This window comes from Bombus fervidus, chromosome 6, assembly GCF_041682495.2.
Source record: "Bombus fervidus isolate BK054 chromosome 6, iyBomFerv1, whole genome shotgun sequence".
NCBI lineage: Eukaryota > Metazoa > Arthropoda > Insecta > Hymenoptera > Apidae > Bombus > Bombus fervidus.
The window spans coordinates 18,183,108-18,201,049 of record NC_091522.1 but is presented as its reverse complement, the minus strand read 5'-3'; the positions used below and the strand labels follow the sequence as shown (position 1 = coordinate 18,201,049).

At 29.7% G+C, this 17,942-nt stretch overlaps 4 protein-coding genes across 10 annotated transcripts; 2 read left to right on the top strand and 2 right to left on the bottom strand.

Annotated features, from left to right (window-relative positions):
• The first annotated feature begins 273 nt into the window (after positions 1–273).
• Mtr4 (exosome RNA helicase Mtr4) lies at positions 274–4,773 on the top strand. The gene is made up of 10 exons (XM_072006282.1): positions 274–461; positions 574–675; positions 1,002–1,244; positions 1,327–1,534; positions 1,615–1,881; positions 1,958–2,786; positions 2,860–3,032; positions 3,103–3,534; positions 3,624–4,161; positions 4,255–4,773. The coding sequence occupies exons 1-10, from the start codon at positions 346–348 to the stop codon at positions 4,410–4,412; spliced, it is 3,066 nt and encodes a 1,021-aa protein (XP_071862383.1). The 5' UTR covers positions 274–345; the 3' UTR covers positions 4,413–4,773.
• Casp (Fas associated factor casp) lies at positions 4,615–8,465 on the bottom strand. Of its 2 annotated transcripts, none has more exons than XM_072006284.1 (12): positions 8,184–8,465; positions 7,465–7,533; positions 7,101–7,383; positions 6,848–7,025; positions 6,483–6,759; positions 6,319–6,421; positions 6,109–6,254; positions 5,885–6,039; positions 5,616–5,811; positions 5,451–5,554; positions 5,044–5,369; positions 4,615–4,900 (listed from the first exon to the last, which is right to left on the bottom strand). In XM_072006284.1, exons 1-11 carry the CDS (start codon positions 8,220–8,222, stop codon positions 5,045–5,047), a joined length of 1,875 nt encoding a protein of 624 aa, XP_071862385.1. In that variant the 5' UTR covers positions 8,223–8,465; the 3' UTR covers positions 4,615–4,900; position 5,044. The 2 variants fall into 2 exon arrangements, with proteins under 2 accessions (XP_071862385.1, XP_071862384.1); XM_072006283.1 differs by having other exon boundaries at positions 5,057–5,369; positions 8,184–8,464.
• A 509-nt stretch (positions 8,466–8,974) lies between these two features.
• Positions 8,975–10,755, top strand: Ubce2m (NEDD8-conjugating enzyme UbcE2M). Of its 2 annotated transcripts, none has more exons than XM_072005072.1 (4): positions 8,975–9,227; positions 9,906–10,000; positions 10,058–10,264; positions 10,424–10,755. In XM_072005072.1, exons 1-4 carry the CDS (start codon positions 9,125–9,127, stop codon positions 10,562–10,564), a joined length of 546 nt encoding a protein of 181 aa, XP_071861173.1. In that variant the 5' UTR covers positions 8,975–9,124; the 3' UTR covers positions 10,565–10,755. The 2 variants fall into 2 exon arrangements, with proteins under 2 accessions (XP_071861173.1, XP_071861174.1); XM_072005073.1 differs by lacking the exon at positions 8,975–9,227 and adding an exon at positions 9,457–9,523.
• Positions 10,423–17,884, bottom strand: Msk (importin-7 msk). 5 transcript variants are annotated; one of them, XR_011800026.1, is made up of 20 exons: positions 17,683–17,884; positions 16,945–17,023; positions 16,719–16,869; positions 16,448–16,606; positions 16,175–16,331; positions 15,714–16,078; positions 15,493–15,638; positions 15,231–15,394; positions 15,037–15,156; positions 14,630–14,956; positions 14,366–14,552; positions 14,054–14,277; positions 13,872–13,964; positions 13,548–13,774; positions 13,236–13,441; positions 12,877–13,149; positions 12,655–12,798; positions 12,459–12,555; positions 12,195–12,276; positions 10,423–12,086 (listed from the first exon to the last, which is right to left on the bottom strand). XR_011800026.1 is itself a non-coding variant. In XM_072005054.1 (19 exons), the coding sequence occupies exons 1-18, from the start codon at positions 17,764–17,766 to the stop codon at positions 12,488–12,490; spliced, it is 3,174 nt and encodes a 1,057-aa protein (XP_071861155.1). In that variant the 5' UTR covers positions 17,767–17,884; the 3' UTR covers positions 10,423–12,276; positions 12,459–12,487. The 5 variants fall into 5 exon arrangements, 3 of the variants coding, with proteins under 3 accessions (XP_071861155.1, XP_071861154.1, XP_071861153.1); XR_011800025.1 differs by having other exon boundaries at positions 12,195–12,555; XM_072005054.1 differs by having other exon boundaries at positions 10,423–12,276.
• Positions 17,885–17,942: the final 58 nt, after the last annotated feature.

Below are 17,942 nucleotides of genomic sequence, written 5' to 3'. Positions count from 1 at the left end.
TTATTCAATATCCTCTATGATATTTTTTATTGTATGTATATATAAGTTATAACTTCATAATAAAAATACTTTTGATCCTACTTACGTATTTTATGTTCAAATTAATTAAAGCACTTTATTCTATTGGAGATTAGAAATTCTTTTATGTTAAAAGTATGAAGTTTCAAATACATAATTTGTTAAAATTTTAAATTAATCGATAGTCGACCACTCTTTCGATATATTTAATAGTCGACCACTTTTTCGATATATTTAATAGTCGATATAGAACGTCGATACATGTAAACAGTAATCTTTGTAAAGAATCTATGAAAATTGTGATCAGAGTATAAATTTATATTTGTAATGGCTAATTTTACTGAAGACTTGTTTGACGTTTTTGAAGAAACAGAAGATATAGAAGTGCTTCCAACTCCAATAAAGTCAAGAAATGAAGATATAAACGAATCGTTAAACGAAAAGTTAGTATAAACTTTTAAACATAACCTCTTCGTAAAATAAGTATGTATGTAAATTCAGTCTGAAAGTAAATTCAAGGAATTTTTTTAATTAAAAGAAATAATATGCACACAGGGGAACCAATGCAGAAAGTGGAACTAAACGAGAACTTGAAAATAATTCTGATGCGTTTATTTCTAAAAAATTACGACCTGATCCTGTATTGGAGGATTTAAAGTAAGATGCAAGATGTAAAAAATAAGGGCTTATAGTATTTATCAAGAGCAGTAAAAAATGTTTATTCAATGTTTCCGTTAACTATACATCTAAATAATGAAAGTTAAATTTACATCATAAGAATTGTTTTTAGAATCTATGTTGATTAAACATCTTTCTACTCCTTTCAGTGAGTACTATAAGCTCTTTAAGTATTAGATACTTTTTTTTCTAACAACCTGTACAGTAGTTGTTCCTCTAACCAAAAAGTTATTTGCAAAGTTTTATTTGGTTCACTTAATAATTGTCTTTGAATAATATATTTTCAAATTTTCAAATTTTTATAGTATAGAAGAATTAACATCACGTATCAAAATACATACAATAGAAACGATTGAGTCATGTACACATGAAGTTGCAGTTCCACCAGATTATGAATATGTATCCCTGGAAAATAAACAAGGCAAACCAGCAAAAGAATACAAATTTGTATTGGATCCTTTTCAAAAGGAAGCAATATTATGCATCGAAAATAATCAATCTGTTTTAGTTTCCGCACATACATCAGCTGGTAAAACTGTTGTTGCAGAGTATGTATTAAAATTTGAAAAAATGATATATTTTAATTAATCTATGTATTGTTAATAATAAATAATGTACAAAATTTTGTAGGTATGCAATAGCGTGTTCGTTGAGAGATAAACAAAGAGTTATCTATACAACACCTATAAAGGCATTAAGTAATCAAAAGTACAGAGAATTTTTTGAAGAATTTGAGGATGCAGGTTTAGTAACTGGAGATGTTACAATTAATCCAACAGCAAGTGTGCTTATCATGACTACTGAGATTTTAAGGAATATGCTTTATCGAGGATCTGAGGTTTTTTAAAATATTTTTTAAATTTACATGTTAATAATATTCTTAGCCTCTAGAATCTCAATAGTGTATTTAATATTTAGGTAATGCGGGAAGTTGGATGGGTAATTTTTGATGAAATTCATTATATGCGTGACAAAGAAAGAGGAGTTGTTTGGGAAGAAACATTAATATTATTACCAGATAACGTGCACTATGTATTTCTTTCTGCTACTATACCTAATGCCAGACAGTTTGTAGAATGGGTTGCACATTTACATAAGCAACCATGTCATGTTGTTTATACAGATTATAGACCAACTCCTTTACAACATTATATATTCCCTGTTGGAGGTGATGGTATCCACTTGGTTTGTAGACTATAATAAACAAGTAGCCCATGATGAAATAACCAACATATATTTGTATATTTATATTTATATGTAGGTTGTAGATGAAATGGGACAATTTAAAGAAGAAAATTTTAACAGAGCAATGGCTTGTTTGCATCATGGTGATGCAGCTAAAGGGGATACTAAAGGACGGAAAGGAGGTATTCGTCCATCGAATGCTGGGCAAACAAATATTTTTAAAATGGTTAAGATGATTATGGAAAGAAATTTCGCACCTGTAATTATATTTAGTTTTTCAAAAAAAGATTGTGAGATATACGCAATGCAATTGGCTAAATTAGATTTGAATACATTAGAAGAAAAGAAGTTAGTAGATGAGGTATTTAATAATGCTATGGATGTTCTTAACGAAGAAGATCGACGTTTGCCACAAGTTGAAAATGTATTACCGCTTTTAAGACGAGGTATAGGTATTCATCACGGTGGGCTTTTACCTATTTTGAAAGAAACTGTGGAAATATTGTTTGGAGAAGGATTAATAAAAGCACTCTTCGCAACAGAAACTTTTGCTATGGGATTAAATATGCCAGCACGAACAGTTCTATTTACAGCATCGCGAAAATTTGATGGTAAAGATTTTCGTTGGATTACATCCGGAGAATACATACAAATGTCTGGTCGAGCAGGCAGAAGAGGTTTAGATGAAAAAGGAATAGTAATATTAATGATAGATGAACAAGTTAGCCCTGTCGTTGGTAAAGCAATTGTACAAGGAAAACCAGATCCTATTAATTCAGCATTTCATTTAACTTATAACATGGTTTTGAACCTTTTGAGAGTTGAAGAAATTAATCCGGAATATATGCTTGAGAGGAGCTTTTATCAATTTCAAAATCAAGCATCTATTCCAGATTTATATAACAGTAAGTGGATTATCTTTTCGCCTATTAAATATTATGATTTAGAATAAAATATTATTTCTGCGTATCATCGTAGAGGCGAAGGATTTGCAAATTGCATATAATGCAGTGACTATTGACAGGTATAACCATATATCTTCTTATCATGATATACGTGAGCAACTTGACCATCTTAGCACTGAGTTTAGGTCATTTTTGACGAAGCCAGAATATTTACTTCCATTTTTACAACCTGGAAGATTAGTAAAAGTATGTATTTACATATATTATTTACATTTTAAATCATTTTTTTTTTTCATAATTATATTGGTAATTGCAGGTAAAAAATGAAAGTGAAATGTTTGATTGGGGTATTATTGTGAATTTTAAAAAGAGAAGCCCTAAAAACCCAGTGAAAGAAAGCACTGCTATTATTATTGATATATTACTTCATGTTTCTAAAGACTCCAAGGAAGGTTGCCCTGTACCTTGCCATGAAGGAGAAGAAGGTGATGTGGAAGTAGTTCCTGTTATACACACATTAATTTCTCAAATTAGTTCACTTAGATTGTATTATCCAAGAGATTTAAGACCATCTGATAACAGGAAAAGTGTATTAAAAACGATACAGGAAGTAAAGAAAAGATTTCCTGATGGACCACCATTATTGAATCCTATTACAGATATGCATATTGAAGACGAAGCTTTCAAAGATATTGTTAAAAAAATTGAAGTATTAGAAGAAAAATTATATGCTCATCCTTTGCATAAGGTAAAATAGTCATCTTTTGTTTTTACATATTTTTTCTTAGTTTTAATTTTTTACAATAATAATAAATATTTTACCCTCTGTTAATGTAGGATCCTGATGTAAATACTCTATATGAACAATTTTTACATAAAGAAGATTTAAGTAATCAGCTAAAACAAGCTAAACTAGAATTAAAACAAGCTAAATCAATACTTCAAATGGATGAACTAAAATGTAGGAAACGAGTATTGCGAAGAATGGCCTATTGTACAGCATCAGATGTGATAGAACTAAAAGGCAGAGTTGCTTGTGAGCTGAATGGAGCTGATGAATTGTTAATGACAGAAATGATTTTTAATGGTTTGTTTAATTCGCTAAGTGTTCCGCAAATGGTAGCGTTAATTAGTTGTTTTGTTTGTGATGACAAATCAAATGAGATGCCTAAGTGTACTGAAGAGTTAAGTGGTCCACTCAGACAAATGCAAGATTTAGCTCGAAGAATAGCAAAAGTATCTACAGAAGCTAATTTAGAATTAGATGAAGACGCATATGTAGAACGATTTAAACCGTATTTAATGGACGTTGTATATGCTTGGTGTAAAGGAGCTACCTTTTTGCAAATTTGCAAAATGACAGACATATTTGAAGGTATGTTTAGAATTGTTGTTTTTTTTTTTACTAGATTATTGAAGGCCTTTACATGTTATTTTTAGAGAATAATGCAATTTTAATTTATTTTAGGTTCTATCATAAGATGTATGCGTCGTTCGGAAGAAGTTCTTAGACAGTTATGTCAGGCAGCAAAAAACATTGGAAATACGGATTTAGAGAATAAATTTAGCGAAGCAATTAAACTTATAAAGCGTGATATCGTTTTTGCTGCATCTTTATATTTATAATACAAATTCTTAAAAAAAATTAAATGTTATTCAAAATATATCTTTTTATTACAAATTCCATTCATATTTGTTACAAATTGAACTCCTTTAATATATCTTTAATGCTTTTTGCAATCATGGTAACGACAAACAAAAGGCTACTTTTGTTTGAGGTTTTTTGAAATGTAATTTATTTTTAGGAATTTAAAATATACAATGCACATGCATGGAAAGAACCTTCTTTTATAATATAAGACTACATTTGTCGTACGAATGAATAGTACGAAAAAATACAGCATAAAAATGTAGTTACACAATAAACTGAACTCATACTAACTGATAACTATTCAAAACTTGTTAAATAAATAACACTTTCAGAATATCGCAATGTTTAACTTCTACATTTTAATTTAATTACAACAAGTTACTTATCGTTCTTCTAAAATTACTGTTTCTTGAGGACAGAATTTTAAATCCATAAGAGTTAATTTCGAATCCATAGAAGTTAACTGAAACAAATAAAAAAATAATATTAAATAAATTTTAACTTCACTATTACAAAGTAATGACACATATGTAAAAAGCTCATTTATCCACGTTTAATTCAATAAAATGAGAAGCACATTTATGTAGTGAGAACTCAAGTGCTTACATCATCTACTTACATCCCTTCGAGGCCAACTACATAGAACTTTGTATTCTTCTGTTGGGTAACCTTCCACAATAAGGAAGTTAAGAAGCGTTTGTAATGGTGTATCAGATTGAAATCTACGTTCCAAAAATTTCCCAGCCGGGAGCCGCACTCGTACTTTTAGCACTCCATCACCAGTACTTTGTTGTGGTTCAGGAGGTAAACTTGATTCTACTGCTTGTCTATGAGCTTCTTTTCTCGCTTCTTCAGCCAACCTTTCATTTTCTGCTTGTTCTTTTCGTTGCTTTTCTAGCTCTTCTTGCATTTGTTTCGCTTCTTCTTTCGCTCTAGAATTATATCGAAATTAAAACAATTTGGATATATATATATATATTTATCAAAATATTATATGTATATTCTTAATGTACCTGTCAGCAGCTAAACTTTCTTGATATGCTCTATCTTGCTCTTGTTTTACTCTTTCTCTAGCTTGTCTTTCTTCTTCAACACCAATATCGGTACGTCTTTGTTCCTATTTTGAAAAAATGTAATGCTAGACATTATATTAACATCATGTATTAATTTTCATTTACCTGAAATACTTCAACAACGTGAATTAAATTAGTTAATAGTTCATTTACTCCGACATTGGCATGTATTACTGTAAACATTTCTGTAATTGATCTAGCTCTCATTATAATTACAAGAGCAGGTAAGGTATCAACATCTATATTTTCCATAGCTAATGTTGCAAATGATCCTAATGTTTGTTTTACAGATGAAAGAAATCTGTAAATTAAAAGCATTTTGCAAGAAAAAGGTTTGATGTTATTAAAAAATTATCTTTTATTGTTATATATACTTTTGCTTATTGGATTCAAATGTAATATCCCAACCCCATACAATGAAATTTGCTGAGAGAACTTGGAGTACTGCTTCACAACTTAATAACTGTGTGCAAAATACATTTGCTAATACACTATTATCATGATGCAAATATACAGCTAACAATTTTCTCTGTAACATTAAAAAATTATATTTTATATAAAATATTAATTAAAATAAATAATTCTATCAATTACAAACCTCTTTTGCAGGCTTTAAACATGATTCTTTAACGGCATCTTTAAATGTACCAGTAAAAAATTCTGGATGTGCTGGCCCATACCGTTTTTCAAATTCTTCTGCAAAATGCATTGTACCTATTGTTTCATCTGTTACATTTTCTGGCACTAAAAATAAATTAAATAAATTATTGATAATGTAAAATTAAATTAAAAAATTTAATGTACGTACTAAGACGTTGAGTTTTTGTAGATCTGACATTATCTACGAAAACATCATCTTCTATATCATCTTCATCTATAGAACTATCACTCTCAACTAGGTCTATAACTTCCTGTAAGTACATAAGTATTATTTTAAAGCTATATATATCTGCAATTTAATTATTACTATACCTTTCTTTCTTTTTTTATGGGGATTTCATTAACAGATAGATCATGTTCTGGATAAGAAATTCCACTCTGAGCTAACATAACATTATCGTTTTTTACTGAACTTGGCCAGCCTTTCCATTGTTGATTTCGAACTGGAACAGCTGTTAATGAATAAATGCCAGATTTTACATCCAAAATTGTATTGGTTCCAGGAAATTTCAAGTTATATGTTTCCTTATTTATTTCATTTTTAATGTTCAAAGTATATGTTTGAGTCATTCGATTTGATAAACTCACTCTACAAAAATAATAAATATGTGTAATTATACATAAAATTGAAATATTTTATAGAATGAAACAGATCATTTTTTAGAAAATTTACTTACATATCAGTTGTTAAATCAACATCTTCTGTTGCAGGAGACATATACAATGTATTTTCTTTAGGTAAATCTAATGATTGTAACGATCTATAATCTGATTTTGGCTCTTTTTTCCACCCATACAGACGTTGTTGGCAAGGTGGCACATTTGTTTGTACCCATATAAGCTGTTTGAGATCCTCTGAAAAGATATGTATGTGAAACTCACATTTTAATTATTGTATACAAACAATATAATAAAGTGTTAATCACTTACTTAATGATGAAAACTCAGACAAATTTATTTTATATTCATTATTAAGATGGTTAATATGGAATGTAAGAGTTCTTTCTCTTTCACAACTTTTAGGTTTACTTGTCCCTGGTTTTGAATTTTCTGTTACTTCTACTTTGGAATTACTTTTAGGATCACAATTGGTTTGGGATGATAATGAATGTGCCTGAGGCATTCTTTCAATTTCTTCTATCATTTCTATATCTGGACTTACTTCAGAAGGTAATTGTTGTGTAACATGAAGCATAGCTTGATTTACTGCCGCCTATATGATATGATATAATATCACTTAAGTTCTAATGCATTTTTAAATATAATACATAAATGAATTTATACAAAAAGTTACCAATAAATCCCAATTTGATTCTTCTAAATATTTAATAGCATCACCAACATCATCAATTCCTGTACATGCCTAAAATAATAGTTTACATTTATTTATATTATTCATAAATAATTAATATAAATATTAATATAAAATAGAAAAAATATTTTTCGAATTAATTAACGACAGAATTCTTTTTTAAAGTTTGTTCCTATACTTGTGATTTTACCGTCTTTGTTATCCGTTTTTATGATTTATAAATACAATAATACAAAAACAAAAAGAGTGTGAAAAAACGTTTAACAATATACAGAATTAAACATCATAGAATATTGTTTTAATATTAATAATATATGAAAATTGACCAATTTTTAAAATCATTTTTTTTTTTTTTTTTTTTTTTTTTTTTTTTTTAATAAAACGAACTATGAGAATTTTTTTGAAAATTCTCAAAGGAGAAAACCATACTAAATTTTTTACTTATCTTTTTTCGTAGAATCGTTTTCTTTTTGGTTGTACTACGATTTTCAGTCCACCCTATGTATGTGTATGCTTATCTTTTTATATACTTTAAAATATCGCTAAAATTTTGACAGATCGAAGACAAAACAAACGAAAATATTGTTTTATATTTATACACTTTTTTTTTACTACTGTCAATGTCATTAATGCATACAGCATAACCTAAAATTCTATTTTGTATTTAATATTGGCGAATAATTAATCATTCAATACATCACCTGAAAGTTAGCTAAAATCTCATCGCGGATCCCAGCCATCGTGTCGTCGTTTACTGTCACACTTAAAAAATACTTGCGGATCACAAAACGCTACCTCGTTACTTTTTGATCGTTACAAGCAACATGCACAACTAATGCGAGCCATTGACGTCTTAAACCTCACTCTAATTCGAAACGAACATTGAACCATCTAGGTATATAGTGTTTATACATTTTCCCTTGTAGCAGCAAATAATTGTTCGTATACTCAACGATACCAAGAAAGATATTTTCATTGCACGAATAAAGGTTTCCAATATATGTGAACTATTATGATTGGTAGAATCTCAAATCGTTACAAGCGATCTCCAATCATATTTGAACAACAAGAAATGCATGCGAAATACTTTTCTATACGTTTATACTTATGATAACGTAATATAAACATTTGACATTCTACATCTTCAAATCATAATATATCGTACTTATTATAAGCGTTTAATAATAATAATAATAATTGACTTTCATAAATTGCCTTGTAGTTTATGTAACATTTAATCTTCAGTCTACGCTCCTCTGAATTATGAGACACTAAATTAATTCAAAACTGATGAAATAAATTATCAATATTCCATAATCTACATTATTATAGGTAAATATCAAAAACATAATTGCAAAAAATTTGTCTTAATCGAAAAGAATTAATTACTTAATTTTAATCTGGAACATGTCACGTGCATATACACATAAATGAAATACAGGCTTTACTGTATGAAAAATGGTACTTTAATACCGTGATCGTAACAGAATCGAGTTCTGTTCCGTCCACGTGAAACCAGTCGTAAATTTACAGTAGTTGTTTCCATTGTCAAAAAGTTTTGTTGCGTGCATCGTAGCTGCGCGCGTGGTCGATCGAGGAAGAAGACTTTCGTGCCTTCCACGCCGGGCACCGCCACTCTATCATGATCAAATTATTCTCGTTAAAACAGGCGAAAAAGGATGGCGAGTCGCCGAAAACTGGCACGCAAAAGAAGGCATCTGCAGCACAACTGAGAATCACAAAAGGTTTATTGTCGGTTACTCATAGTCTCCTTTACAATGTCTGTTGTATTTATTACTATAAATCCAACTTAATATATAAAGACTAAAACGTATCGATTAAAAGCTGATTAAAAGTTTTGTTAAGATTCAACGTTGTAGTTAGTTTTAAATTTTGTAACAGTCAATATTTGTCCATTTTTATTGATACCATATTACGCGTATATTATATATTTAGTTCTTTGCTTTCATTTACCTTGCATATACATATATGCAGAATTTGCAAATTGATTTATTTCCGTATTTCTTGAAGTTGTTGATTTGTGAGCAAAAATGTTATAACTTGTTTATAAAATATTATTTATAACGTTTTGACAAATTAAGCTAACTTTAACTTAAAAACTTAACTTTAAGAAGTTAACTTAATAAATAATAGAAATATATGGTTATATCCAATGAAGCAACAAAGAATTATTCAAAAGATTATTATAAAGAAAATTCCTTAATAAACAAATATGATTTGATTTATTTTTATATTTCTTGTTATTAATATTAATATTTCCATAATATTTAAAACTATCGTAAATTAAAAATGTTTTGTTCATTATTTCAACCATTAAATAACCTTGTGTAACTTGAATAATTGAAATATATTTTTTCTTCTATTGTTTAACATGTACGTTAAAAAAATTTTATTTTATGTAGACATAAATGAACTTAATCTTCCAAAAACATGTGGGACAGAGTTTCCTGATCCAGACGACCTTCTCAGCTTTAAGCTAATTATTTGTCCAGATGAGGTAAGAACATTTTTCTTTTTATATATACAACTTGGTAATGATTTAAAAATTTTTTAGGGATTTTATAGAGGTGGTCGATTTGTCTTCAGCTTTAAAGTTGGACCAAATTATCCACATGAGCCACCTAAAGTAAAATGTGAAACACAAGTTTATCATCCTAATATTGACTTGGATGGCAATGTGTGTCTAAATATTTTAAGAGAAGATTGGAAACCAGTCCTTACAATTAATTCTATTGTTTATGGATTACAATATCTTTTCTTGGTATTTAGTATAACATAAAATTATTACATTTTCTTTAACAAAGTAGAGAATTTTCTACATAAATGCTTAATTATTTAATTTATATCAAATTCGTTATATGTTAGATATTTGTATATAGTTGAGCAAAGAAATTCTTATGAAAAGATATTATTTGTTTAGGAACCAAATCCAGAAGATCCATTGAATAAAGATGCTGCGGAGGTCCTGCAAAATAATAGGAGAGCGTTTGAGCAGAATGTAGCAAAAGCAATGAGAGGTGGCTATGTTGGCGCGTTTTATTTCGAACGGTGTCTCAAGTGACATTAACGTTCACTTTATCCGAGGACACATTGAGGAAAGAGATCGAGAGTAGAACTCCTTCATGCCCTAAACGTGTTCCTCTCATCCATCTCATTCGTTTTAACGGGCCTCTTTGCGTCTTCATGAGTGCTTCGTACCTTTGGTCAATAAACCATCGGTAAAAAATACCACCGATGTGCTGTTTTCTCGGAGTTGTGGGATACTTTTTTTCCTTTCTGTACTTTTTTTTCTTTCAAATGCAACAAAGAATTGAAATTGTATTTACACTTGTATGCCTTTTATTCAACTGTTAATTCGTTAGTATATATAATGAAAACGGAACATATTACTAATAACGATTATTAAAGTTGTTTTTGAAAGTACATCCATTAATGATTAGAAGTTACTGCTTTATTAGATACGCTTCTTGCAAGATTAAACATGAAAATAAGCGTATAATTATTCTGTATTTAAACATTTATTTTTAACTACAATCTTCTATACCCAAATGAAAATTTCGTAATATCTCTAAAACTAGAATTGTTCTAATCTTATTTTTAAAAATGTGTGCGTGTGTATATATATATATATATATATATATGCGCATATGTAACAGCAAATGTATCTACAATTTCAATAATCGCAGCTCCTCTTATAAATGTATCTCCGCCCTGAGGGTTACTTCGCAGGATATAAATTATTTTCCATAAATGGATATATGTATATATCCTGCTAAGTTCTTCATTTAAAATCACGTAACTTAACTTATGTATCGATCGAAAGTGGAATATAAGGCTGTTAACGAAAAAATTTTGCATTTTAATTGTTAGTCAATTCTGTTCCTAATTATACAACTTCCATTTTTCTAGTCAGATATGATAACCAATGTTACTATGCGGAACTGTTATCAAATTTTATTTTATTCCTTCAAATAAATGAATAAAAAATGGTTAATAAAGCATTATACAATTTTTACAAAACAGGACTTAGCTTAACTAATGTCTTTAAATTAGAAACTTAGTAAGTCATAAACTTTGTACATGACTTTTACTTGTAATATAATGTACAAAGTGATATAATTCTACATCAATTTAATTTCCTTTTGAAAATATTATCACAATTAATGTTTTTGAAATTAAGGCTGTTAAGTTCTTTAAGTTTCCATTTTTAATTAGCATTAATTTATTATACTCTAGCACATTGTTTAGGAAACTTACAAACTAGAGAAGCGTCCGAGCCTCGATCCAATTTGCTTTGCTTAAGTTAGGTCCCATCCGCGTCGAGCATGTTGAAGGCACTTTTTCGAGCGCTTCAAAAGCAATCGAACTACTTTCTCCTTTTTCGTCTGCTTTCCTTTTTCAAACACATACATACATACACGCGCTCTTTCTCTCTTTTCACCCTTCCATTTTTAGTTTCATACATATCTTTTTCTTTCTCGTACAAAAAAAAAGATTCGATCGCGCTGAACGATGGATTAGCGTGAGCTCGGCGAAGAAGCACAGCGATTTGGAAATCGAGATCAGAACATATTCCCTGGAATCTGGAAATCGAAATAACAATGATCAAAAATATCTTTCATATTAAAAAATACAAATTACTATCTTTATTTATCCTAGATGCATTTTTTTCTACCATGAGAATTAGTTACGTTTTACTGTTATGTTATGAGAAGAAGCGTGCTTCTCCGCAGATTCCATCGTGGAATAGATTTCCAAACGCTCGAAAGGATGCTACCATTGTTGTATGTACCGAGCTATAGTCATGAAAGTCAAAAACGTGGAGAAACAAACAAAAATGAGAGCTTCTTTCATGTTGAATTCAACTCGTGTGCAACTCGGTTTTAACGGAGTGGGAACATATACTGCATTGTTAAGGATACTCGACTTGGATGCTTCACAATTTATTTACTTACTTAAGCTAAGAATATAAACGATCGGGTGTCTATCGGCTTAAAAGTGTTCCACCAAAATTGAACGATGTAGGTACAGTCTGTGAATGAAAGGCGTAACCTAAAACAAAAACATTAAATATATGCATATTATTTTAGTGTAATACATCTCGAAAGCAAACTTTTGCCTATATTTTATATCAATAAAAGGGAGGCTTACCACCGCTCTGTTCGATTCTTTTACTTTCAAGGGCTGCTTTACGCTGATCTGCTAGAAGAATAATTTCCTGTAATGCCTTTTGCTGTTCTGCAGTTAAATGACCAGTCAATGCTCTATACCAAACTGTATCTGTTCTTTCAATATCTGTAAATAAAAAAGAATTTGAGTATGTACTTCATCCAACAAATAGAAGGGAAGCATAAGAATATAGTGATTACTCACTTTGCATTACTTCTTTGAAAACAATGTACTCATCTTGATTCATATCATCTGAATCTAAAGGTGTGACATAGTATTCAAGTGGAGTTTCCTCATTAGCATCATATTCTGAGTTATCATCATCGTCATCTGATCTGTGATCACCATGTCCATCTTGAATTGAAGCTGATACATTAAAACCATGTTGTGTAGATGACCTTGTCACCTTTTCCTGCAACTTTTCCAAATATTCTTGACTAGCATCGTCGATTTCATCTTCGTCGGACGATAAAACCTCTGTATAAATATATTGATAGCACTATTAGTTTTTGAAAATAAAAATGAATGAAAAGAGATATAGGAGGATAAATGGAAATTACTACCTTCATCGATATCGCTATCATCTTCCTCATTTTCTTCGTCACCAGTGTCAGATGCCTTAGCTGCATAGGCTCTTTTCAGTCCATCAAAAAGTAGAATCAAAGATGGGATGATTTGCTGGGCGCATTCATTCACTGCTGGTGGTTTTGCAGGACCCATACCGATTAAAGTACACAATCCAAGAACACAGAGCTTTCTATCATGCAACCTAAATAATGTAAATATTGTTTTTATAAAAATGTATCAATTAATATTTATAATATTTAATTATAAAACAAAAATGCAATCATTATTGAACAATTAAAATAATTCACCCTAAAAAACAATCTGTATCGTGAATCCATTGTTTAACAAAGTGTGAAGTAATTGGTTCTGTCGACTGTGTAAAATTTCCTTGTAATCTATCCATTGTTTCAAGACAAAGTGCTGGGTTATAATAAAGTGCTGCAATTACTACTTGCAAACACATTGTTCTTAACTCAGATGTTTTAACTTCACGCATCAAACGTTCTAATACCAATTGTACAAAGGAAGGTATGCACTAAAAGAATAACATTATATATAAAATTTGTCACATTCTTATAAAATAAAGTTAGGTTAAAACGCGCATTAAAATATACATCTAGAGTGTAGCTTACTTGATCAATATGATCTTTACACTGCAAGATTATGACTTCCAATAATTTGGCAGCATGACATTCTGGATCTTCTCCAGCATCCCCTGTTAATACCTAATATGTACAAATAAAAAGTAAATTTTTAACAAAATATATTAAAAACAACGTCTTTTTCAATTTTTATAAAAACATGATCAACATACAGCTTTGCACATATTAAACATAGCCAATATATGATTTTCATTTGATAAGAATGCTGGAGTATCAACTGTAATATAGTTATGAAGAGCAGGCATCATATCAGTAAAGTATTCAAAACCATCTTTCTGGAATAACTGATATATCATTTCTAAAACTTTCCACATATCTCCTGATATTGTTTTTACCGTAAGATCATAAACTAATGAAAAAGATTCTTCATAGAACTCTAAAATACAAAAATACATTACCAGTCATTTAAATAAAGTGTATATTACATTTAATATCTATGCCTTCATTATTATTATTTGCGTTACCCATGACACTTTCTGCAAAAATATGAGCCACAACTTGAATCACTGTTGGTTGCAATCGTGCCATGATTTCTGGTTGATTTTCCATTACATTTAATAGAGACTCTATTGTATTTAATAATCCCATGGCAGTAATAGCTTTTTCGTCACTGCCTTCATCTGTTTCGAGCACGTGGCTGAAAGTTGCAGCCTAAAAAATATTAATAAGATTTTTTTCAATATCTTAATTTACTTTGTAAAGGGTAGAAATAAAGGAATAATACTCACAAGATGTTGACATATCTCAACTGCGATTGGCATAAGTTGGTCTGGATATATAAAAACAATTTTTTGAAGAACGGTTGTTAAATCATCATTTTCTGTTTCTCGTACAATAGCTAATAATTCAAGGGTTATAGGCTTAATTAGAGGTTTTACATATTTTTTTGCTTTCTCTTGAGCAGTAAGAAGCATTTGCAAAGCAACAGCAGCTTCTACCTTAACAGGTAGCTCTTGGTCCGTCAGAAGAACGTTCGCCGTCAATCGAACTGCCTCAACTAATATTTGTTCTTGCTTAAATTTTATTTCGTTGAAATAATGCAATACCCAACATGCCTGGAGTATAATAATCATAAAAGGATTACAAATCAAATAATCAATAAATTTTAATAAATAACAATATACGGATTACTTACTCTCGCTCGTATATGTCCATGAGGACTACTAAATTCTGGAAGAACATATTGTAGTAACATCTTATCCATTTGATCTTTATAAACTTTCTTCTTTACTAATACATCCCCTAAAGTCCCAATCTAAAGAAAACTGATTTTTAGAATGTTTTATATTTTCTACTTTATAAAATACTTTTCTACATAAAGATAATTACCATATGCAATGCGCCATCCTTATGTCTAGGGTCTGCATTTGGACTAGTTAGTACTTCCACACAAAATTGTATAGTTTCCTGGAGCATATCTTTACGTTTTTTACACGCAGAATATAATAAGGTCTGTGCTGCACTTACTGGAGACACAAAGTCTTCAAAAATGTCTAGAAAGTAATAAATTATATCATTTATTAAAATAAAATAATAAAAGATAAAGTATACACAAAGAGGATATATTTTATTTTTAAATAAATCATCTCACCAAATTTGACCCTAATATATTCATGTGGATTATTATTCCAAAGTTCCTCATCTGCTGCAGAATATGAGAGTATTGGAAAGAGTACATCACGAATTATCTCAAACATGTGTGGTTTCAAAAGCTTCCATGAATATGCGTGACTTACTCTATACATTAAAACAGAGAATTTTCAAACTGTAGCTTGTAACTTAATAGAATTATTGTTTGAATTTACTGCTTACCCTTGATTAATATAATTAATTGATTGTTGAATCACTCTAGGTGATACATATATCTTTCTTCGATATTGGTCCAAAATTTTCAAAAGGACTTCAAGTATCCCTCCACTAAAAGTTCTTAAATACCACCCAGAAAACTCCTTATACTCATGAGTTACATTTCCTGGACTTCCATATCTTTCAAACATTCTGCGTAAAATATGAAGAGCCCACTTCTTACATTTCCACCATGGCAATTCAGCTCGTTCGTCGTTATCCAAATCTGGATTGTTGGTTTCAGGTGGAACAGGTCTATCAGCTATTTGTCGTACCACATCCATCCATTGTGAAAAAACTTCTTTTGAAATCAAATCTAAAGGAAGTGTATACTGAAAGAAAAATCATAAATTATATCACTTAAAAAAGTGATTACATACTTTTATATAGAATAATATGTTTAATATCTATAAAAGTAAAATGTATACCTGTGTAAGGGCGAAAAATATTTTTAATATCTGCTTTTGCAGCAATACTGATTGTTCTGAAGGATCTGGTAAAAGTCGCAATATCAATTGATAAATCATAGGACACAAGAGATTCATTGCTTCATTTAATGGTCCTCTGTCTTCTGCCTTCTTATATCTAAAAAATATACCAGTAAATGTTTCTACTATTATCACTGCAATTTAAAACATATGTAATATGTCATGTTTTGGTAATAATTTTTTCTTTGAATAAGAAAGTCCAATAAGACATACTCAAAATTTTTGACAAGTTGATGGAGTGCAAGGAGAACACCTGGCCAGCAAGAAGCATCTGAATTCTGTAAATATATTGTGATCTTGTCCACTATTTGTGTCCATCTTCCAGGAAAGTCATGTTTAATTATATTACTAACACAAACACCCAATTGTACTCTAAATCAACAAAAGAATGTATTGATTAAGATTACTTATAAGGGTACCATGTTACATATATATATTATATACTTTCTACAATTGAAAATGTGATTATAATAGAAAATATTACCTAATAAGTTCTGGTGCATGTACAAGAGCATCAACAATTGTATCACGGATCATTGCACGATCTTGTTCATGAATAGTAAACTTGACTGACCCATTTTCATCTTCTTTATCAGCCCAATTTGTTGCAATTAAATTCTTCAAATATATAACACCTAAATTGGTATTAAGTTATCATTAGTTAACTAATTTTCCCTTTTTTTTTAAAAAAAATTAATCTTAATAATTACCAGCTTGTCTTACAGTCATTTCCTCTGCAGTCATTAGTACTTGAAGTAGTGTTGGTGCAAAACCAATAATTTTCTGAATCTGAAAACATTATGGAATCCTTTAAATTATAAATCTAGTCTAGTGTAGTTATTATTGTATGTATACCATTATATGTAACTATAATATAATCTTTTACAATTTGAAATATAAAATAATAATTCATTTTTATTAATGTTCAATAGAGTATATAAACAGTATAATGCATACATTTAATAGTACAAATGAAGATGAAGAGCGTTAATAAATAATAGTATTAAATTATAACAAATTAGAAGTATCTTGTAAATGAAAAAGAATGTTTTTAAGTAATAATAATTAAGTAATAAGTAAGTATTTCAGAATTGATAGACAATAAAATAATGTTTTAAAATGTTAAAAAATTTATCCATGTTATTTCATGGAAGAATATGTAACAAAAATTTCTAGATCCACATAATTATGAGTTTGGTTAAATGTCGTCCTCTCGAAAATTAAAATTAATAAAAAAAATCAAATTATTAGCTAACAAAGATAAAAAGATTTATTTTCCTGAATGTGTTTTAGAAGGATTAATTATATATGTATACATATATACATAGGTGAATAATAATGAAGAAAATATAAAAGATGAATAATAATGACGGAAAATGCTAGGAATGGAGCACATGTTTCTGTTGGAGTATTGGTCATCTAAGCACGTTTTCAATCAGTTGACTCACCTGATTTAATTGCTCCTCAGCTTGCTTTTGTTGCACTGGGTCGATTGTGGCTCGTAATAATTCTGTCACTTTTCGTACATCCATCTTGTAATTGGATTCGTAGTAGACGATGATGTCCAAATTTTTAACTCTTCGTCACGAATTCGACCCGGCGCATTCACCTCGCTACTCCCTCATCACGTGACACAACAATATGGCAGCTAAAACTGATGTGCGTTACATCCGGCCATTAGCTATATGAAAGTTAGAAAGGGAACTGG